A 24,273-nucleotide genomic window follows, 5' to 3' on the forward strand; every position below is an offset into this window, starting at 1 on the left:
TGGAGTGACGCAGTCTGGTATTATTACAAAATCAATTTGTCTTTTTTTTGCATTCATTTATTTATTTTTGTTCCATGTAACATTTAGGCTTACAGTTGTGACACTTTCCACGAATAGGGTACAAAATAGGCCCTGAAACTAAACATAGTTTAGTTAACACATTGAAAAGGCATGCTTTGGTAAATCAGTATGAGATAAAAAGTCGAACTATGGCAAGAAATTAAAACAAGCCACAATTATGACATACAAAGCCATAATTATGATATAAAAAGTATAAATTATGGCATACTAAGTGATAATTATGAGACAAAGGTCATGATTATGACTTTGAAAATCTTTAAAAAGGGGTCAAAATTATGACTAATTGGAATAATTTAAGCTTTTTAACTATGATTTACAAAAAGGCTTCCATAAGGAAGAAAGGAGATACTGTTCAGAAAATGTTGATTATCAACCTCAGAAGGTTCTTTTTTTTTTCTATGGAGCTTAATTTTGGGAATTATTGAAAACATCATGGGAGTTATGCCTATAATCCTGCAAAAATGTAAAAGGAAAAAAAGGAAAAGGCTACCATATTTGTGGAACATGCCATGAGCACATGACACAAGCTCTTATTTTCAGTTTGAATACAGCATACACTTAACATATTTTCCCACGAAGACGAAGAAAAAACATTTAATAAATACTGGTCATTCCACATTGTACTGAATGAATCAGGAATCATCCACAAGGCACACTTGACAATAGGCAGCTAATACGTTCTCTGTTGAGACCTAGTGCAGACAAAACATTAGCCATGTCACTGACTGATCTAGACTGTCCTGTTGACTGAACATGAAAAGCTGTTCATACGCATCGAATATTCACAGAACAACAGAATATTTACATAATCATGCATTCTATTTGGAACACAATATAGAAGACAATATACCACCTATAGCAACATTCTGTATTTAAATACAAAAACATCTATTTAAACATCAATGATTTTGAAATGTTTTTAAAAGATACTATTGTATCAGTTGTGGCAGTCGTGGCCTAATGGTTATTAAGAGTAACCCGAAGGTTGCAGGTTCGATTCTCAATTCCATCAGAAAACGAATGAGGTGCCCTTGAGCAAGGCATCTAACCCCCAATCGCTCCTCAGGCACCGAAGCAAAAATGCTCAGGGTGTGCATGTCCACGGTTTGCAGTGTGTGTGTGTGTTCACTACTAATGTGTGTGCACTTACTTGGATGGGTTAAATGCAGAGGACAAATTCCGAGTATGGGTTACCATACCTTCACCTTCACATGTCACTATTGATCAATCTCTCAGCTGTCTACCGACAAATTCAAATCAACACAACCTAATCATTAGGATTGGGATTGGCATCCGGATACTGGGAAAGATCAAAGGTCAGCACCTTACTGATGACACAATCTCCTTGCTGTGAAAAAATTAAAAGGTTCGATTTATTATTATTGTTTTTTTAAATCACCATAATACTTAAACTGAAATTAAAGAAATGAAAAAAATGCAATAAAGTTGCAATGGCGTACAATAACAATATAACAATAGGTCAGGATGGGTTTTATTTCAGTGAACTCTTGCAGGGGTTAACTACTTTTGATATGTTTAGATTTATACAGCCCATTGCTGAAATACAAACCTCAGGGTAAACTCCTATTAGAGAGTCGGCTTTTGTGTAGAACTCCTCTTTGAGAGAGATAACAATGGCCTGGAAATTCTGGACTGACTGGTCCTTTATGTAGTTGGCCACCTGCAGAGTAAGAAGTTAAATACAAATTTTAAATCTATGCCATAGCTGCATCCACACATTTGCATTTGGAAGAGGCCTTCCAACAAGCTAACATACACACACCTTGCCAATGTTGGTATTATCCAACGCAGCATCAATCTCATCCAGGACAAAGAAAGGTGCAGGCTTGTAGCTATGAGGGAACAGAAATGCATTCTTTTTTCATCTGAGGGGTGGCCAAACATACTAGGTTACTTTAAAAGAAACATTGCATAAATGGCACCTGTGAATGGCAAAAAGCAGAGCTAAAGCAGCCACAGTCTTCTCTCCTCCTGACAGGTTGTCCATGGGCCTGAACCTCTTTCCTGGAGCCACACAGTTGTAGTTGATTCCATCCAAGTATGGCTCTTCTGGGTTCTCTGGCCCCAGGAATGCCTGAAAGGATATAGAGTATCCCTTAAATTAAGTTAGAATTCCTACTTGTTTTACTGTAGGATTATCTCTTAAAAAGTGAGATCAGAGTTCAGAGTGTTTTTATGAACCTGTGCACTGCTGTTACGTGACAGCGATTTGTAGATCTCATCAATGTTGGTGGCAACAGACTCAAAACAGGCATTGAAACGGTCAAACCGCTCCTTCTTGATCTGCTCAAATGCCTGTTTGGCTTTCTTGGCTCTTTTCCGAGCAGCTTCAAACTCTGAAAGGCACATTAAAAGTAGATCAAAGTAAATATAATGCTATAATCAACACTTTTCACGATTAGTTAACCTTGAGTGCTGTAATCGTAAAAACGTAATAGCTAAAAGTTTCAGAGAGAGTTTCACATGTAATACAGTAGTTAGCTAAGCATGTTAGCCAATAACAGCAGTGGGCGTTTACACTGAAGTCTCACAGGAGGGCTAAAATCAGGGTAGGAAAATGACTTTTATTTCTAAATTATGACAATTTTTTATGTAAAATCATATTTACATTATAAGTGCACCCCAGGAAACATTATTAAACAATAAAACAATGCAGTTCATGACACCTTTAAAATAAACTAAAATAGCTAAAAATCAAGATGTAAAGTGACATCATATTTCTTATTTTAACTTTTTCCCTCACTTAATTTTAATTATGAACACTGTCTTGGAAAACCTGCATACAGTATATGAGGGAATTTAAAAGTGTGATTTCTAGATCTGGAAAAGTCATGGAAATTTCTATAACAAATAGACTTTTTGTTTCTAGTTATGTCAAGCGCAAAAATATTTTATCAGGTACAAATTACAGATTAATTGCTGTTTGTGAGTAAAATCATTTTTAAAATATCCCGTAATCATGAATGACTGGAAAAGTCGTGTAAAATCATTGGTCATAAAGAGCGTGAAGGACATTCAGTTCTTGAACATTTTGTAATTACAGAATTTAACTATTTGAATTATACAATTATTTTCTTTATTTTATTTCATTATATTGCAACTCCTAATTTCTGCAAATAAAGAAGGTTAAAAGCACCTTTGTCATTACAGCAGAATTTATATTAAGCCTGGGATACACTGCACGATTTTTAGCTGTCCCAGACGAAAGATTGCTATCGTGAAAAAATCGTGGCGATTTCTGTGACCGTGGCTCCTAATCGGTGGTCCTATGTCGTACAATGAGAGTGGTTTTGGGCTCACCATCACTGGTCTCCTGGAATTTGTCTCTAACGCTCTCGAGTTTCTCCATGGCCTTCATGTTGGGAGCGCTGATTCTCTGCAGGATGCTTTGCTGCTCGTTCAGCCTCTGCTGTAGGGTGTTCATCTCTGCCTTGATCTCTTCTTCGGACAGAGCATCCTATAGAACGTTTTTACATAGCATTTGATTGTTCCAGGTTAATTGTCAAACAACAAATTCATAATATTTCATCAATTTAAATTACCTTAAGGTCCTCATTTAAGTTGCTGTAGTCAATCTCTATGAGAGCCTCTTTGGCATGCACGGAACTTGATGCCTTCGGGCTGCTGATCGAATCCTCAACTTGCGAGCTTCCCTATGTAGACATATCGATGTGTATGTCTGTGCTTGCAAAAGCAGAATGCGTGAGTGTGTCAAAAAACTGTACGTATGTGTTTTGTCTGTACCTCTCCCTGGCTGATGTCATCCATTGTCCCAGATTTGAGGGGCAGTTTTATGTCCTGCATCTTGCAGGCTTGCAGTAAGTTGTGTCTGTCACTGCGTTTCTGTTCCAGTTTGGTCTCAATGGCGGTTACTTCCTTCTGCAGCTGCGTCAGCTCTCTAACATATCATACATGTATAACATAACATTACATCAATATTACATGAATGTAACCAGTACTAAATTATTTTACACACAAAAATATTTTAATGTATTTTTTTATAATAAATCTAAATGTAATAAATAATAATACATTATAATGTATTAACTTTATACACCGATCAGGCATCAGTATTAATATTGTGTTGGTCCCCCTTTTACTACCAAAAAAGCCCTGACTCACAGAGGTCTTGACTCCATTACACCCCTGAAGGTGTGCTGTGATATCTGGCACCAAGATGTTAGCAGCAGATCCTGTAAGTTGTGAGGTGGGTCCTCCATGGATCGGACTTGTTTGTTCTGCACATCCCACAGATGCCTGACTGGATTGAGATCTGGGGAATTTGGAGGCCAAGTCAACACCTCAAACTTGATGTGCTCCTCTAACCATTCCTGAACCACTTTTGCTTTGTGGCAGGGTGAATTATCCTGCTGAAAGAGGCCACAGCCACCAGGGAATACCGTTTCCATGAAAGGGTCTGCAACAATGCTTTGGTAGGTGAAATGTGTTAAAGTAACATCCACATGGATGCAGGACCCAAGGTTTCCCAGCAGAACATTGCCCAAAGCATCACCCTGCCTCCGGCCGGCTTGCCTTCTTCCCATAGTGCATCCTGGTGCCATGTGTTCCCCAAGTAAGCGACGCACACGCAGCCGGCCATCCATGATTTGATGTAAAAGAAAACGTGATTCATCAGACCAGGCCAAATTCTTCCATTGCTCCATGGTCCAGTTCTGATGCTCAAGTGCCCACTGTCGGTGCTTTCGGCGGTGGACAGGGGTCAGCATGGGCACCCAGACTGGTCTATGGCTATGCAGCCCCATACGTAACAAACTGTGATGCACTGTGTATTCTGACACCTTTCTATCACATCCAGCATTAACTTCTAAAGCAATTTGAGCAACAGTAGCTCGTCTGTTTGATCGGAACACACGGGCCAGCCTTCACTCCCCACGTGCATCAATGAGCCTTGGCCGCCCATGACCCTGTCGCCGGTCCACCGCTGTTGCTTCCTTGAACCACTTTTGATAGTTACTGACCACTGCAAACCGGGAACACTCTACAAGAGCTGCAGTTTTGGAGATGCTCTGACCCGGTCATCTAGCCATCACAATTTGGCCCAAATCCTTACGCTTGCCAATTTTTCCTGCTTATAACACATCAACTTTAAGAACAAAATGTTCACTTGCTGCCTAATATATTCCGCCCACTAACAGGTGCCGTTATGAAGAGAAAATCAGTGTTATTCACTTCACCTGTCAATGTTATGCCTGATATGTGTATCTGAAAAGATCTAAAGAACTAAGAGAAAAAAAATCAATTTCTCTCACTTGTTGGCAGAGCCTAGTTTCTTGCGGATATCCTCCATCTCCTTGTTCTTGTCATTGACCTCTCCCTTCTTAGTGAGATGCTGGTTCTTCAGGTCCTGTAGCTGTGCCATTGTCTCATCAATGATCTTCATGTGTCTGTGTTCCTCCTGAGGGGGTGGGGAATAACATGACCTACTGTTTAGTTTTTCATGCTAAAAGATTTTACCGCTGTGCTTGTCAAGGCTTTTTTCTCCTCCTCTATTCTCTGTCACCTTTTTAAGTCTTTCGATCTCATTCTCATCCTTCTTTACAGTCTGTTCCCACATCATCACTTTCTCCTGGTCCTCCTTCAACTGGTTCTTCTCATAATCAAGCTGGATGGCCAGACGGGTCTTCTGTGTCTCAAACTCCAGCCTAGAATTGCCATATAAAACAAGTTAGATCATTGAAGTCCACTGAGGAGTCAGTAAACTGTATATCGTCCTTAAGAGGGTTACCGTTTCTTGGCAATCTCATTTTGCCTCTTCACTTTTTCCTCTTCAAACTCTCGGATATTTCGCACACCAATCTCCTCACAGAATTCAACAAAGACCTCATCCTCCACCTATGAATGGCCAAAACAATCATTATTAGAACATTATTACAGATCTGGCTGCAATTCAAGGTAAAATTCAGTCTTCATTTTCTCCAGAGCTCTTACCAAGTTCATGCGATCTCTTAACTCTGTAATGTCCCTCTCTCGTGATTGGATGATTCGTTTTATGTCATTGATTCGTGGGCCAAAATTTGCTAGCTCACTCTCCAACTTTGATTTCTCCTACAAAGACATACACATTTAAAAAAAAAAACACACATTGTAACACCAATGACTTCATTAGATCTAGAAACCACCTGTATTTATTGATCTTGTAAAAATGTAAGACATAAATCTGATTCTCTATATTTTGATGTCACTTCTTGACTGAGGGGTTGTTTCTCAGGTGTACCTGCATGTTCAGAGAGAGGTGGCGGGTTTTGGTCTGTTCCAGATCACTCTGAGAGTATTTCAGTCTCATCTGCAGCCCGTGAGCCTGAGACTGGACCTGTCTGAGCTCTGCTTCCTTTCTCTTTGCCTTCATTTGTTCCTGAGGAGACAAAAATATAAAACCAGCTTGTTAAAAAAGTTAAAAAAAACTTTACTGCCACACAATATATTTCACAAATTAATGAATTATGGTAGGCCTTTAGCAATTATTACTTAGTCACTTGATCAAGATTATTTGATCTAATTGTGATGATTTGCATGAACCGCAATTATTGAATTCACATTAAATTTCAGCCACATGTCTGAGACCACACTAAAATTGTATTATTAATTTATAATCAAATTTAAATACAATTCTAAACAGTTGTAGGATTTCAAAATATTCTCAAATTATACAAATTGCATTTGTATTATTATTAAAAATAATTACTTTATTATTATTATTATTATTATTATGATATATTGGGCATGGTTGTGTTCAATAAAACAACAGTGTTAATGGAAATCAAAGTAAAGAGGACTCAAAAAAATTTTTTTTTAAATGTTTTCTCTCTGTTTTTTTATACAAATTAGTTTATTTGTAAAATTCTTAATATTTTGAAATGTATAAAACTGTTTTGCCATTTTATATTTTAGTCATTTTTTAAATAGTATAATATTTGTATAGAATTTAAACGATCGTGACAGCCCTAAATGAGGGGAAATCTTCCAGCTGTTTGTGAAGTTTCCCTCTAGTTCTTTTGTATGCCACCTTCAATTCCTCTGTTAGTTTCTCTTTCTTTTCCTTAAGTTTGTCCACAGCTTTCTCGTCCCAACGCCGAGCCTTTGCTTTCAGGTCGCTAGCTCCTCCAGAGATCACACCTGACTTTTGGAAGAGAGTTCCATCCAAGGCCACGGTCTATAAAGGAGTAAGACAGAATTGAAGATGAATAGTTTGAAAACGAAATCCTTTGATATGTGCTTTATATTTAACTTATACTACATATTTAAACCTTATGACGGTATGGTCCACCGAAGGCAATCCTGCGAGCGTCCTCCACATTCTCACACACTAAAGCATTCCCGCAGGCATACTGAAGGGCTTTCTTTATGTGTGGCGGCTCATAGCGGATCACGTCGATCACCAGCTTTGCCCCCCGGAGCTCTCTGAGTTTCTCATCTGTGGGTTTCACCTTGAGGGAGAGAAGCATGTGTCCAATGAAACACATTCCACTGGCCGCTCAATGCCGTTCAGCCTCCTTGATGGAAAATTTAGACCTCAACTCATGAATTGTTCATTAGAATCTGTCTGTACCTCCAAATAGTCAAGAGGCAGAAAGGTCTCTGGTTCGCCTCTTTGCTCTTTAATGTACTGGATGCAATCTCTGCCGGTTTTCTCAGAATCCACAATGATGGCGTCCATGTTTTTTCCCAGGACTTTGGTCACTGCAATCTGGTATTTCTTCTGAGTGGGCTGGCATAAGTCGATCAGTCTGCCATACTGTTTGGACAAACATTTAAATATGAACCTTTAAATAGGATTTAAGTGCAAATAACGGAAACAACACAGTGAAAGCTTTTTTTAAAAATTGTGCTGCAAGCTTAAACTGAAAATGTGTCTATACACATAGCAACTCACCACTGAGCCGGGGTAAAGCCGTTTAATGCTCTCCATAATTTCAGCTTTGCGCTGCTGACGGCTGTTCTCTTGCCTGTCAATGCGAGCATCTCCAAGTTGCTCCATCACCTGTGACCAGAATCATCACAGCAATGAAAGCAAAGTCTTGGTGATATTATGTACCAAAGAGTATGAGTAAATGTGTGTTTTATTACTTGGTTTAACTCCATGTTTATTTCATCAATTCTTCTTTTGGCCAGCTCCACTTCCTCAGTCAGTTCCTCTTCCATACGCTTCTGTTCATCCAGAGACTGCCTGGTGAGAGAATCACAGAGATGGGTCAAAATTCAAGTTCCCTTTCGTTCAGTCACTACGACGTAACGTTAGTGACTAACGAATGGGGGTTTCGCTTAGAAGCCTATCAACTTCGAGTTTTGAGAAAACGCCCAATGGCGTGCCAATGCCATGGGGCATGCGGAATTTGCATACGTAGCTCCGCCTCACTGCGTGAGTATATAAGGAAGTACGAGGCAATATCGCATTATGTTTCTGCTTTCGGAGCCAAGAGTACCTACCTCTTCACTCCTACAGCCTTCTGAGACTCTGTCAGCTTCTTCGAGACGAGCAGCTTTCCAGTCGGTGTTGGTGTGACGGCGCGTTCCAGTGATCGCATACTTCCTGCCTGCTGATCTGTGCAGTGGTCTGCATCCAGCTGGTGTGTGTTTCCCTGGGCGCTTCGGCATCGACTGTGAAGTTTCCTCTCACAAAAGAGCTTGCACGTGACGCGTCCTTTTCAGGATGTTTCGTCCGTGCACTTCTGGGTGCGGTAGATGGCTTTTTTCTTTCGACGGGCACGAGCGCTGTGTGACGTGTTTGGGCTTTCAGCACGCTCAGGCAGCGCTCGTGGATGACTCATGTTCTCTCTGCGGGAACCTGGCCATCTCAGTGCTTCGATCGAGACTCCGTGAATTCCGTGCTGATGCCGGAACGAGAGTCCCCTCCGTCCCCCCCCAATCTGCGGTCTCCTCTGGAGGCGGCACTTTGGCTGGTGACCAGGGTGATCTGAGGGTGACGGTGTGGAATAAAGCTCCGACGCTAGTTCCTCGGCCCACACCCCCCTCTCAGGCACTTGACCCGGCCCGCGCTCAGGCGTCTACATCGGGGCCGGCTCCTGCTGTCCCGACTGTGGCGTTTGGCGCGGCGGAGGAGGAAGTGATGTCTATCGCCGCATCACAAGGTGGGCTGGAGTCATCTGAGGATGAGGATTCGGCTGTGCTGCCACCTTCGGGTGTCCCAGCATTGCCCGAGTCGGACCCAGAGTTGACAGCCATGCTCTCTCGGGCCGCCGCAGCGCTTGGACTGGAGTGGAACCCTCCGCCTCAGCCCGAGCGTTCGCGGTTGGATGATTGGTTTTTGGGGGCGGCGCGTTCGGACACCCGTCCGGCCGCTCCTCCAATACCTTTCTTCCCCGAGGTGCATGAAGAGGTTGCGCGTTCCTGGAAGGCCCCGTTGTCTTCCCGTGAACGTTTGGCGGCCTCTTCCGCCTTCACCTCTCTCGATGGAGCCGCGGCTCATGGGTACACTGGGGTCCCCCCAGTCGAACGTTCTGTTGCGATGCAACTGTGTCCACAGAGCGCTTCGTCCTGGCGTGGTGACCCAAAGCACCCCTCCAAGGCCTGTAGGTTTTCGTCATCTCTGGTGGCGAAGTCCTATAGAGCTGCGGGGCAGGCCGCCGCTTCTTTGCATACCATGGCAACTCTTCAGGCTTACCAAGCCAAGTTGCTGTGCGATATGCACGAGAGAGGGGCTGATCCAGGGCTCAGCAATGAGTTGCGTGCCGCCACCGACCTCGCTCTCCGGGCGACGAAGGTGACCGCGCGCTCCCTGGGTCAGGTGATGTCCACAAATGTGGTCCAGGAGAGACACTTATGGCTCACCCTGTCTGATATGCGCGACGCCGAGCGAACACGTTTCCTCGACGCCCCCATATCACAGGATGGGCTATTCGGCGGAGCGGTCGAGAGCTTCGCCCAACAGTTCTCGGCCGCTCAGAAGCAGACTGAGGCTATAAAATACATCCTGCCCCGGCGGTCAGCTGCTGCCTCCACCCCACCGCCCGCGCAGGTGCCTCAGCCTGCTCGCCGCCGAGGACGCCCTCCCGCGGCTTCCTCCGCCTCTGCGCCACCCAAGCAGCAGCCTCCACCCGGGCCGCGCAGAGGCAGCCGCAGGAAGGCGTCCCAGTCCGCTCCAGCCCCGCAGCCCGCGAAGAAACGCCAGGCTAAGCGGCGCTCCTGATGCGGACGGCTCAGGGATGGGCAGTTCTTTCCAGGAGACGGCGGCAGGGCCGCTCCTTCCCCCGGTGGAGGGCCGGGGGAGAATCTTTTGTTCAGCTGCTGGCCCCCGGGTCAGCAGCACCCTAATGTGGTTAAAGAAAGAACTGACAAACCCATCCCTGAGCCCCCAGAGATCGGTGACGGCAGTGCGCGCCACCCTCGGGTCTCGCCACTCTCGTCCCTCTCTGTCGCCAGCCCCCTGGCAGAGCAGACCCCCGTGGAACGCGAGTCCTTCCCTGGTCTCCTCTGTCAGGGCGCAGCCGTTAACCGTGCTCCGACCCGGGGACGCCCAACAGCCTCCCCTGTCCGCGCCGGTAACGCTGCCTCGCTGCCCCACCCAGGGTACGTCTGTCGTCCGTATGACCCCGTTGGTGCAGTCTCTGGAAGCCTGGCTTCAGCTTCCGGGGCTGTCCCGCTGGGTTGCCCGGACCATCAGGCTCGGCTACGCGATTCAGTTCGCGCAGGCTCCTCCCCGTTACAGGGGAGTCCGCTATACCATGACCGGGGCCCATGCCCCCGTCATGCGTGCGGAGATTGCCACTCTACTGGCGAAGGGTGCGATCGAGCCTGTCCCTCCAGCCGAAATGAGGTCGGGGTTCTACAGCCCCTACTTCATTGTACCCAAGAAAACCGGTGGGTTACGGCCAATCCTGGACCTTCGCATCTTGAACCGATCCCTTCACTGGCTTCCGTTCAAGATGTTGACTGCGAAACGCCTTTTCGAATGCGTTCGTCCGGACGATTGGTTTGCAGCGATCGACCTGAAGGACGCCTACTTCCATGTCTCCATCCTTCCTCGACACAGACCGTTCCTACGGTTTGCTTTCGAGGGGCGGGCATACCAGTACGCAGTTCTCCCATTCGGGTTATCTCTGTCCCCTCGCGTCTTCACGAAGATCGCCGAGGCAGCCCTTGCGCCCCTTTGGCAGCACGGGGTCCGCATCCTGAACTACCTCGACGACTGGCTCATACTAGGCCACTCTCGAGAGCAGGTTTGCGGACACAGAGATCTGGTTCTCCACCACTTAACCCGTCTGGGCCTTCGGGTCAACTGGGAGAAGAGCAAACTCTGCCCAGTGCAGAGGATCTCTTTTCTCGGTATGGAGATCGACTCGGTCGCCATGTACGCGCAGCTTTCGAGCGAGCGCGCGCAGTCTCTGCTGACTTGCCTCCGACAAATCGAGAGCAAGAATGCGGTTCCACTGAAACTTTTTCAGAGGCTCCTGGGGCATATGGCATCTGCAGCCGCGGTAACGCCGCTCGGATTGCTTCATATGAGACCGCTTCAGCACTGGCTTCGCGATCGAGTCCCGAGATGGGCATGGCAGTCTGGCACGCTCCGGATCCAAGTGACTCGGGCCTGCTTACAGACACTCACCCCGTGGTCGAACCTCAGCTTTCTACGGGCCGGTGTGCCCTTAGAACGAGTTTCCAGGCATGTTGTCGTATCGACGGATGCCTCTGCCACGGGCTGGGGTGCCATGTGCAATGGACAAGCAGCCGCGGGCTCCTGGACAGGACCCCAGCGCCTCCTGCATGTCAATTGCCTCGAGTTGCTGGCAGTACGGTTCGCCCTGCACCGCTTCCGAGCGTTGCTGAAGGGTCAACATGTGCTTGTCCGGACAGACAACACGGCCGTAGTAGCGTACATCAACCACCAGGGCGGTCTACGCTCCCGCCGCATGTCTCAACTCGCCCGCCATCTCGTCTTATGGAGTCAGAAGCGCCTGAGGTCCCTTCGTGCTGTCCATATTCCCGGAGTCCTGAACCACGCAGCCGACGAGCTCTCGCGGTTTCAGCCTCTCCCGGGAGAATGGAGACTCCATCCCCGGACGGTTCAGCTGATTTGGGAACAGTTCGGCGACGCACAGGTAGACCTGTTTGCCTCCCACGACTCTTCCCACTGCAGCCTGTATTATTCCCTGACCGAGGGCACGCTCGGCACGGATGCACTGGCGCACAGCTGGCCGCGGGGCCTACGCAAATATGCGTTTCCCCCAGTGAGCCTACTCGCACAGCTTCTGTGCAAGATCAGGGAGGACAAGGAGCAGGTCCTTTTGGTCGCCCCGTACTGGCACGGCCGGACCTGGTTCCCCGAACTCATTCTCCTTGCGACAGCCCCTCCCTGGCCTATTCCTCTGAGACCGGACCTCCTTACTCAGAGACGGGGCACCCATTGGCACCCGCGTCCCGACCTTTGGAACCTCCACGTGTGGCTCCTAGACGGGACCCGGCAGGTTTGAGTGGCCTACCACCTACGGTGGTCGCCACCATCACTTCCGCTAGGGCAGAGTCCACTCGGCATGCCTATGCGTTGAAGTGGAACCTCTTCGTCACCTGGTGCTCTTCCCGCCAAGAAGACCCCTGGAAATGTCCGATCGGGTCCGTGCTTGAGTTTCTCCAAGAGGGGCTGGAGCGAAGGCTGTCTCCCTCCACCCTCAAGGTATATGTGGCCGCAATATCTGCCCACCACGATCTCTTGGAGAACAAAAAGGTAAGTCAGCACGACCTGGTCATCAGGTTCCTGAGGGGAGCTAGGAGACTGAATCCTCCTCGCTCTCCTCTCGTACCCTCTTGGGACCTCGCAGTAGTACTAACTGCTCTGCAGAGACCTCCCTTTGAGCCTTTGCGGTCGGTTGATATTAAGTTTCTGTCTATGAAGACGGCTCTGCTGACCGCATCGGCCTCAGTCAAGAGGGTCGGGGACCTGCAGGCATTTTCGGTTGACGAAGCGTGCCTGGAGTTCGGGCCGGCTAACTCTCACGTGATCCTGAGACCCCGGCCTGGATATGTGCCCAAGGTTCCCACCACTCCGTTCAAGGACCAGGTGGTGAACCTGCAAGCGCTGCCTTTGGAGGAGGCAGACCCAGCCTTGGCATTGCTCTGTCCAGTACGCGCTCTCCGCGCCTACGTAGACATGACGCAGTGTTTCAGGACCTCAGACCAGCTCTTTGTCTGTTATGGTGGAGAGCGGAAGGGAAGTGCTCTCTCAAAGCAAAGGCTGTCTCACTGGATAGTGGACACCATTGCTTTGGCTTACCAGCAGCAAGGCCGACCATGTCCCCTTAGTGTGAGGGCACACTCCACCCGGAGTGTGGCTTCCTCTTGGGCTCTAGCGCATGGCGCCTCGCTAGCAGACATCTGCAGAGCTGCAGGCTGGGCGACACCCAACACATTCGCCAGATTCTATAATCTCCGAGTGGAGCCAGTGTCCGACTATGTACTCGCTCCCCCGAGGGGCCGGTAAGGACCAGGTTCAGGTGTCTTCGCTTGCTCGCCACTCCACTCCACGGACTGGATACGTGCGATATTTCCTCAGGTGAGTTCCCCGAGAGCCCTGAGCTCCTCCAGCACTGTCGACGCCGACATCAGTTCAGTCTGCCCTTTCGAGCCCAGACCCTCATGTCCGGCCAGGTGCCCCATGTGCATGGTTCCCTCTGGCGACCCCCACATGTGTATTTCACCGTAAGTCTCCACAGTGAGCGGGTTTCTTCCCTTGGCGTGTCCCCGCCACCCCTAGGGTTAAAAATCCACCTTCGGCTGGTACCCTAGAGATCTTCCATATGCAACCCTCCCCGGGTCATATGTGTCTCTTAAGTCCTCCCCACGGGTAGGCATCTTGGCATTCCCTCACTGGGATATGCTTCCCAGTGTACCTTGGTAATCCTGTGTTAAGTGGGAGTCCTTCGTCCGTACTAGTCTTACGACAGGGTACTCACACTTACGCAGGGCGCTGGAAGACAGCTGAGTGGCGGGATTATATTGGGACCCCCATTCGTTAGTCACTAACGTTACGTCGTAGTGACTGAACGAAAGGGAACGTCTCGGTTACGGATGTAACCCTCGTTCCCTGAGGAGGGAACGGAGACGTAACGTCCCCTTGCCACATCAGCTGTGTTGCCTGGAACGCAGGAGTTCAGTCTTGGCTCCTCAAGCAGGTAACATAATGCGATATTGCCTCGTACTTCCTTATATACTCACGCAGTGAGGCGGAGCTACGTATGCAAATTCCGCATGCCCCATGGCATTGGCACGCCATTGGGCGTTTTCTCAAAACTCGAAGTTGATAGGCTTCTAAGCGAAACCCCCATTCGTTAGTCACTAACGTTACGTCTCCGTTCCCTCCTCAGGGAACGAGGGTTACATCCGTAACCGAGACGTTTTCCATGACATGAAATTGAAGGAAGAAGCAAAAAAGTAAATCAAAGCAACAAGTCACTAGGGAGAGACACTAGATAGCTACGTTGTTTTTTTTATTTATAAATGAATCTATAAATTATCTATTTACATATAAATAAAAATGTATTATCTAAATGTGCATATTATCATCTAAATATATACAGGTAAACAGTACAGGTCAAAAAGTTTGATAACAAAACTATTTTTTATGTTTTTAAAAGAGGTCTTTAAATGCTCATCAAACCTGAATTTATTTGATAATACAGATAAAACAGTAATATTGTGAAATGTTATTACAATTTAAAATAATGGTTTTCTATTTTAATATATTTTAACATTTTGAATTTCTGAATTACTCCAGTCTTCAGTGTCACATGATCCTTCAGAAATCATTCTAATATGCTGATTTGATACTCCGTTATTATCAATGTTGGAAACAGTTGTGCTTCCAGAACAGCATTTATTTAAAATAGAATTGTTTTGTAACAATATACACTACTATCCAAAAGTTTGGGGTCAGTAAATTATTTTATTTCTTTTATTCAGCAAGGATGTGTTAAATGGATAAAAAGTGATAGTAAATATTTATATTTTTAGAAAAGATTTCTATTTTGAATAAATTCTGTTCTTTTTAACCTTTTATTCATCAATGAATCTTGAAAAAAGTATGAAAGGTTCCAAAAAAACTTTATCAGAATATTAGAAGGATTTCTGAAGGATGTGACACATGTGGCATTGAAGACTGGAGTAATGATGCTGAAAATTCAGCTTTGCCATCACAGGAATAAATAAAAATGTAAAATATATTCAAATAGAAAACCATTATTTTAAATTGTAATAATATTTCACAATATTACTGTTTTCTGTATTTTAATCAAATAAATGCAGGCTTGATGAGTATAAGAGACTTATACATAAAAAATAGTAATGTTTCCAAACTTTTGACTGGTACAGTGTGTTTATTATATATATATATATATATATATATATATATATATATATATATATATATATATATATATATATATATATATATATATATATATATATATATATATATATATATATATATATATATATACATATATATATATATATATATATATATATATATGAAGGAAGAAGCTAATTATATATTCACAGACGAGAGTATTTCACAAATGGGTGTATATCAATTATTTTTTTTAAAAATCTGATTTTAGAGTAGGAACTAATCATTTTATAATCATCTCTGAAACACCTGCTAGTTGCAATATAGTCCTCCAGCTTTTCAATGCGCTTCTGGTTTTCTTCGATCTCTCGAATCTTCTGCTTTATTTTGGCCTTAAATCCAAAGAAAGAGATTTAAGAAATCTGTCTCACAAAGGAAAAAAAAGAAAATAATTTATTATCATTTCTCAATGTACCTCTGTCTCAATTTTCTTCCTCTCCTCAAGATCCAGTCTGTCCTGGTCGGCCTTTTGGTCCCTGTTAAACTTCTCTAGCTCCTGTGCCAAGGTAGCTGCCCGCTTACTGGCCTCTTCCTTCAGCCTGTGATACTGCTTCACCTGAGGTAACAGGAAAAATGTCAAATGAAACACTGACATTTACAAACATAGTTGCATTCTTCAACTTTCCTGAGATCGGCTAACCTGGTTCTCCTCCAGTGTCAGATCTTGGCCTTGACTCTGTGCTTCCTCTTCCATCCGTTCCTCAAACTCCTGCCTTGCCATCTCCACGGCACCCTGCTCACGGTCCAGTTCCTCTATGTCTGCCTTACGCTTCTTGTACATCTTCTGGGCATTCTGCAAAGACTTTCGAGCCACCTCAAGCTTCTTAATTTTATGAGCAGTGTTCTCCTTGGCCTTGATATACTGTGGCCGTTTCTGATTCAGCTCAGCATCTTTCTCTCTAGAGGAGGTTAGATAAGTATTTCTTTAGCAAACTGTGACCATGAGTTATCGTTAGCCTATCATAACTATAATACTTTAAGGGCCAGATTTACTAAACAGAGCACAATAGTGTGGGAGCACAATTCCAAAAAAACGCTGATGGGAGTGAAAAGTTGTACTGACGTTAAAGAACACAGACGCAGCCGGATAATTTCCATAATAACCAACACAATCTACCAAGATAAGCGGAAATTAGTGTCTGGTTTAAGACATGCATTTTTTGGGCGGTAAATTATGACGCAAATACCAGTAAATTGATGAGCGCAAACCTTAATAAATCACCTTGCAGGATTCATTTGAATACTCTCCTCCCATCAATTTTGCGTCTGAAAGGGAAACTCCTACAAATGCATATGCAATAAGGTCAGCCGCAAAAAATAACTGTCCACACCTTTTCAGTGCTAATTTTTCACTGCGTGTCTTTAGTAAATCCTGACAGTAGTTTTTAATGCCTGCACTGGCACAATCTGTTAGTAAATCTGGCCCTAAGTTTTCTAATGCAGGGTTATAATCGTTCACTAAAACTAAAACCATAAAAAACATTTTTATTACTTGAAATAAAATATATGTTAAAGCTACACTGTGTGATATTTTCCCCCATCTATCGGTGAAAAGGTATATGACCATCCAATGAATATTAGTTTCTGTTCCTCTAAATTCCGATTTCGTTTTAACTCCTACAGTGGCCGATTTAGTCCAAGATTAACATGGCTTCCAGTGCGACCTCGTCCACATTCGACACGGTGCCATCGATCGAGTGTTAAAACGCGAAAGGCGAAGCTTGAATTTACGGGTATGTCCCTCTTTGGCTAATGTACTTTCAAGATGGAGGGGCAACATGGCGACCGGCATTCGAACCCCTCACCCGTATGTATTTTCAATGGCATATTATAAACTTACGAGAATACTTTATTACTTGAAAGAAGTAAATATACATTAATGAGCACATATATTTTTGAAAGAACTAAGTGTTTGTAGCTAAGAATAAACTAAAAAAGTTACACAGTGTAGCTTTAAATAAAATCAAATGAAATAATATTTAAAACATTTAACTTTTCTTATTTCAGCTATGTATTCAAATAACTAAAACTTAAATTATAAAACAAAACTGAAAAAATAAGGAAACTGAAATAAAAATAAACAATTCAATATAAAATTTTAAATTTGTTATTTCCTGTTCCTGTTGTACAATTATATATGCTTTTTTGCATAGTAAATTAATACCGTGGCTGTAGTTTGCCAAATAATTTTGTCAGATGGTATTTTGTTCTTCACAATATAAAATACTTTTCATAATTTGATGGTTTAATCGAGCTTGTAGGGCCATTAAAAACAAATATCTCCTCGGGACATCCCTTTCGGCCACCACAATATAATATACATATAATACTACATAAAATATAGTATTATATCCGTGGTGTGTAATGGTGCATTTTTTATATATCAAATGTAAATGTATGTCCCTGTACACTTAATTTTTTTGTGGTTAAATAAACATTACATAAAAAAGTATTTTACACTATGTAATGTACAATTTATTAAAACCAAGAATAAATGTAATTTATTACAAGCATTTTACGCATTTGTTTACATTTATTCCAAAATAATAAGATAGACAGTGCCTCCTCTCACATGACTTTCCCCCCATTCATTCTCAATTACCCACCACACGCTTTAGGGGGGCAGTTTTAAGTCAATGGGGACAGAGGAGGCATGCCACTCTCTGTAACTTCACCTGCGGGCGTCACTGTTGGACACTTTTGCTTTATAAAAACGAGTGACTTTCACACTGTTTAACGTCACATTTTGTAATATTTGTGATGTTTTATTTTTGTAATATCTATTATTTTCTCATCCAGTTTTTTTGAGGAGACACTGCCTCCCTCGCTTACTCGGAGGAAACACCCCTGTATTATATATCTTACTGTGTGCGCATATTTCACTCACTTTATCTCCTTCTCCACATTCTGCTGATCTCTCATCATTCTTCCCAGCTCTTTCTTTTTTTCTTTGAGCTCTTCCTCCACATGATCCATCTTCTTCCTGTCCTTCTCAATCTCACGGTTGCGCTGGGACAACTCTCGGTTCAGCTTCTCGATCTCCGCCTCATTATGGTAGAGTTTAAAGAGCTGTAGCTGAACATGAGCCCTGACCACCTCGTCCTTCAGTCTCTGGTACCTCTCAGCCTGAACAGAGAGCAAAGGTTTAAAAAAGAATGCATTCGCTGCAGAACTGGGGTGCAGTAAGATGTAAGTTTACCTCCTCTTTTTCCTGTTTGGCCTCTTTGCGCTCTGCTGCGATGTTCTTCTTACGGTGATAGTTGAACTGTGTGTCTTCTTCCGCTTTTACCATCTCTTTCTTTCTGCGATCATATTCCTGGGCCAGCTCACCAGAGCGGGAGATCTCCTCAAACAAAGCCGTCCTCTCTTTAGGATTCTTCATAGCTATTGACTCCACTGCACCCTGCACAACAAAAACAGAAAGACAAACAAAATCTCTGATATCTGTAACAGGCTATTTTCTATAATACTGAAAAAAGCAGAAGGTCATGTGCATGTATACCTGGAACACAAGAAAATTTCTGGCCTTAATAAGAATACCGAGTTTCTCCAGTTCCTCGCTGTAATCTGAAAGCCCGACCACCTTATTGTTGATTCGGTATTCTGAGGAGGAACCTGTAACATAAAGATAGTTAGTCTCACAGGGTAAAAAATATTCGTAGACCTAGTAATTAATGCAGATTTACAGTCATTTTTTGTGGTTCACTTACTATTATAAAGTTGTAACAACTTTCAGGACTCAGTAATTTAGTAACTTTATTTTTAATATTTACCAATGATGGCCCGTGTGAAAGTGCATTCATCTCCATTGTCCTCGCAGTACACCATGCTCACGAAGGCACGGTTGGCTGCTGGTTTTCCCACTGGTGCTCCATGAATGAGATCCTTCAGGGTTTTAACACGCAGGTTACTGGTCTTCTCTGCTAATACAAAACTGATGGCGTCCATCAGGTTTGACTTCCCTAGAGAGCAGTGATTTTAGGTATTGAGTTGGTGGGATGGTTAATTATTTGATATTTTAAACAAAACCCTCATGTCTGGTTAAGGCTAATTTCATATCTTGTATCCTAAATGTATCCTAAACAGTGGTCGAAGTGGGCTGGTATGCACCAGTATTTTATTCTCTAGCGTACCCTCACTTTTTCTTGCATACCGGTGTAGTGCCGAATTCTGTGACCCATCGAATTATGTGACCCTAAGCGCTGTAGTGACGGTAGGGTTAGGATTAGGATTGGGATTAGGAGTAGGTCAGATTAACGCAATACAACTCCTACTAGGGTCACATAATTCGGCACCACGTTAGCAGCACATTATTATTATTTTTTTAATAATTTGGCCAAATTTAAGGTAGATTGGAAATGATGCACAATAAAACATTCTGCTTATATATTTACCTTGAATTTTTCCTGTTATTTATTTATATCCCCGCACATCACACGTCTTATACACTCACCTAAAGAATTATTAGGAACACCATACTAATACTGATTATGACCCCCTTTCGCCTTCAGAACTGCCTTAATTCTAAGTGGCATTGATTCAACAAGGTGCTGAAAGCATTCTTTAGAAATGTTGGCCCATATAGATAGGATAGCATCTTGCAGTTGATGGAGATTTGTGGGATGCACATCCAGGGCACGAAGCTCCCGTTCCACCACATCCCAAAGATGCTCTATTGGGTTGAGATCTGGTGACTGTGGGGGCCATTTTAGTACAGTGAACTCATTGTCATGTTCAAGAAACCAATTTGAAATGATCCGAGCTTTGTGACATGGTGCATTATCCTGCTGGAAGTAGCCATCAGAGGATGGGTACATGGTGGTCATAAAGGGATGGACATGGTCAGAAACAATGCTCAGGTAGGCCGTGGCATTTAAACGATGCCCAATTGGCACTAAGGGGCCTAAAGTGTGCCAAGAAAACATCCCCCACACCATTACACCACCATCACTAGCCTGCACAGTGGTAACAAGGCATGATGGATCCATGTTCTCATTCTGTTTACGCCAAATTCTGACTCTACCATCTGAATGTCTCAACAGAAATCGAGACTCATCAGACCAGGCAACATTTTTCCAGTCTTCAACTGTCCAATTTTGGTGAGCTCGTGCAAATTGTAGCCTCTTTTTCCTATTTGTAGTGGAGATGAGTGGTACCCGGTGGGGTCTTCTGCTGTTGTAGCCCATCCGCCTCAAGGTTGTGCGTGTTGTGGCTTCACAAATGCTTTGCTGCATACCTCGGTTGTAACGAGTGGTTATTTCAGTCAAAGTTGCTCTTCTATCAGCTTGAATCAGTCGGCCCATTCTCCTCTGACCTCTAGCATCAACAAGGCATTTTCGGCCACAGGACTGCCGCATACTGGATGTTTCTCCCTTTTCACACCATTCTTTGTAAACCCTAGAAATGGTTGTGTGTGAAAATCCCAGTAACTGAGCAGATTGTGAAATACTCAGACCGGCCCGTCTGGCACCAACAACCATGCCACGCTCAAAATTGCTTAAATCACCTTTCTTTCCCATTCTGACATTCAGTTTGGAGTTCAGGAGATTGTCTTGACCAGGACCACACCCCTAAATGCATTGAAGCAACTGCCATGTGATTGGTTGATTAGATAATTGCATTAATGAGAAATTGAACAGGTGTTCCTAATAATCCTTTAGGTGAGTGTATTTTCACTGAGACTTTTGTCTCCTTAGTAAACAAGTACACGTTTTGAAATACATTTTAGGGACAACTTCTTTTTTCAACTTTTTTTTTATCATAATAATAATAATTTTAAACATAATATGAACGCGTAGTATGAATTGATTCATATTTTAATTAGCAGCTAAAATAAATTATGAAGACATGGTTTCTCTATTTTTTCTCACACCTTCCATGTCATATCTAGACTAGGACTTTTGTTTCCTTGGTAAACAAATACACAAAGCTGTGAAATAAATCGATGGACAGTAATGTTAACTGATAGTAATTTCATCCTTGATCTTTTTAAACATATATAAATTAATATTATGAATAACTTAAAATATGAATATATAGTAGCAAAAATAGAATAGAATATAGTAGCAAAAATAAATGAAGTCGTCATTGTTTTTGATACCTACTGTACACATTAAATGTTGTATCTTCACTCTTGTCTCTTTGGTGAAAAAATAGGCTACACATTTTTTACAATATTTTATTTTCCACTAAAATGTATTAATATTTTATTTTTATGATTTTAAGTATATAATATGAATATTACGAACAGCTTAATACATGAAAGTTAGTAGCAAAATAAATGACGAATACTGAAATGATAAATGATGAACGCATGGCTTCCAAAAAAAAGTTTCTAAGACAGTTTTAGTATCACCTATGAAAAGAGAAAAAAATGACTTTTTTATTAGTTAGTTTAATAAAATTAGCTAGTTGTCATCATTTGTTGTCATGTCAAACAGTTGTTGTAACTTCAGCTGGACCTTTGTCAACTCCAATTTTTTCATTTATTGTGTTTATATTACAACATCAACTAAACTACATGATGTCTGATTTATGTAAGAACATTGGTTATAATATGTTTAATATTAAAAAGAAGGGTAGAGAATTAAGACATTTAGGGACTGTTATAATAACCCTAAAACCCAGGGGGAAAATTTTAGAGAATGTATTTTTTCACTTAGATCCTTTATGATCGCCATTATTAGATAACTGAAAACTTTACACTGTTGTTGGATTGATCAAATTATTATTATTATTTTTTTAAATAGCATGCTTTTAATGCGTCTGACGGAGTTGACACAAATGAAGTTATGAAGTGAATAAATGTACATATATATATATATATATATATATATATATATATATATATATATATATATATATATATATATATATATATATATATATATATATATTTATATTAGGGCTGTTAAAAGATTAATCGCGATTAATCGCATCCAAAATAAAAGTTTGTGTTTACATAATATATGTGTGGGTACTCTGTTAATTATTATTTATATATAAATACACACACAAGCATGTATATATTTAAGAAAAAAATATTCTTTTTATATATAAAACATTTATATTTATATATATTATAGATTATATAAATGGATATACAGTATATGCATGCAAATATTTCTTAAATATATACATGAATGTGTGTGTATTTATATATAAATAATAATTAACAGAGTACACACACATATATTATGTAAACACAAACTTTTATTTTGGATGCGATTAATCGCGATTAATCTTTTGACAGCCCAAATATATATATATATATATATATATATATATATATATATATATATATATATATATATATATATATATATATATATAAGAAATATATATATAAGAAACCTGTTCTCTTACATGGTGCATTAGCTGAGACCTTTGTCTACAAATTATATCAGTTTACAATATTGTACTATTACATAATGAAAATATAACCATAGCGACTACATGTTAATGCAGTGTGCATACTAGACCCTATGCAGTTCACTGCGGTGCACCAGCGCCCGAGAGAAAACACTTACCAGATCCATTTGGGCCAATTATTGCTGTAAATTTGTGAAACGGTCCGATTATTTGGCGCCCCTTGTAAGATTTGAAATTTTCGATCTCGATCAGCTTTAAATACCCCATGCTGACTGATTTATCTCAGGAGAGGCGTGTCAGACTGATGCTCTGTAGAGTCTCGATGGGCTTCTCCTCCGCACGCTGTTTGACTGGAGCCAAACGGATTTAAAACGAGCTGGCAATTAGATATGTTACATATCGCCTGAATTACATGTCTGAAACTGTAATATTCTGATAAAAGATCACCAACACGCACTGAAATGAATGACTCCAGACGGGTACACGCCCCCTGTCTAGAGCAGAATGCAGGCAAAATAAAAGTCTTACAGACACTTTTGGTAGATCATGTGAATCGAATCCTACATTATTGCAGAACATAATGCAATCCTACAGGACAGTATGGACAATCCTTCAGGACTCCTGCTGGAAAGTATCCTGTCCTGTAGGATTTTGATTCTGTCTTGCAGGATTCCTGCATGGTCCCAGTCCTTCAGTTAAGGGTCCGTACAGCGAAATTAGCACTGTAAACAAAGAAACATAGTTTTTAATTTCATAAAATAATTAGACTATTTTGCATCTCAGCACGTTTTGTTTAAAAGACCATCATAATTCCAGTCGGTATAAACTCAGCCTGGATTTGTCCTGAATATTAAAAAACGATGACAATACAAACTTACCAATGATTAGCTACTCATAGCTGAGATAAACCATGTGGGATCAGTGATACTGTTATTTTTATTGATATTTTGAATTTAAATTAAAAAACTTTTTTTGTCATTTTTATTATAATTTTTTTTCATATGCATATTTTTTTATAGGCATTACTTAATTTGTATGTCAGTTTTAAGTTTTAGTAACAGAAATATTGCCTTGGCAAGTAGTTGAAATTGTTTTATTGTTGTTAATGTTTTATTTATTTCAGTAAATTCGTTTTTATAGTTTTAGTTTAGTTAACTGTCATAACATAAATAATTTGTATTTCCACATAAATGTATATGAATAATACATGTCTGTCAAACATATCCCATAACGTTACTGAAGTGCAGCGGCAGTTACCCTGGCAACGCCAAACTTTGCTTCAGACAAACACAACAGGAGAGAGAGAGAGCTGACACAGTGCCGTACGTCGAACCCAACTGATATTCACCAGTAAAGTTTTATTGTTTCATCTCTATCTATTCATGATTTAAAATAATTAAGCTTGATTTTTAATATAAAACTGTGCT

At 42.1% G+C, this 24,273-nt stretch overlaps 1 protein-coding gene across 1 annotated transcript; it reads right to left on the reverse strand.

Moving 5' to 3' along the window:
- Positions 1 to 72: 72 nt before the first annotated feature.
- Positions 73 to 23,347, reverse strand: smc1a (structural maintenance of chromosomes 1A). The gene is made up of 26 exons (XM_079801989.1): positions 23,005 to 23,347; positions 19,249 to 19,437; positions 18,978 to 19,090; positions 18,675 to 18,878; positions 18,363 to 18,601; positions 16,116 to 16,374; positions 15,891 to 16,031; positions 15,725 to 15,807; positions 8,188 to 8,287; positions 7,994 to 8,101; positions 7,670 to 7,855; positions 7,368 to 7,547; positions 7,127 to 7,273; positions 6,338 to 6,475; positions 6,052 to 6,168; positions 5,849 to 5,955; positions 5,624 to 5,765; positions 5,373 to 5,518; positions 3,847 to 4,000; positions 3,645 to 3,755; positions 3,403 to 3,559; positions 2,284 to 2,438; positions 2,025 to 2,176; positions 1,865 to 1,934; positions 1,652 to 1,762; positions 73 to 1,429 (listed from the first exon to the last, which is right to left on the reverse strand). Exons 1-26 carry the CDS (start codon positions 23,111 to 23,113, stop codon positions 1,349 to 1,351), a joined length of 3,699 nt encoding a protein of 1,232 aa, XP_079658115.1. The 5' UTR covers positions 23,114 to 23,347; the 3' UTR covers positions 73 to 1,348.
- Between the last annotated feature and the right edge of the window lie 926 nt (positions 23,348 to 24,273).

The sequence above is a fragment of the Gobio gobio genome (genome assembly GCF_949357685.1).
Source record: "Gobio gobio genome assembly, chromosome: 21".
NCBI lineage: Eukaryota > Metazoa > Chordata > Actinopteri > Cypriniformes > Gobionidae > Gobio > Gobio gobio.

What these genes read in the sequence shown, in the direction of transcription:
- smc1a (XM_079801989.1), bottom strand. Translation starts at nt 23,113, where the DNA reads ATGGGGTATTTAAAGCTGATCGAGATCGAAAATTTCAAATCTTACAAG. An exon ending in CCAAACAGGAAAAAGAGGAG is followed by an intron (nt 18,602 to 18,674) that starts GTAAACTTACAT and finishes CTCTCTGTTCAG; the next exon opens with GCTGAGAGGTACCAGAGACT. An exon ending in CACGTAACAGCAGTGCACAG is followed by an intron (nt 2,177 to 2,283) that starts GTTCATAAAAAC and finishes ATATCCTTTCAG; the next exon opens with GCATTCCTGGGGCCAGAGAA.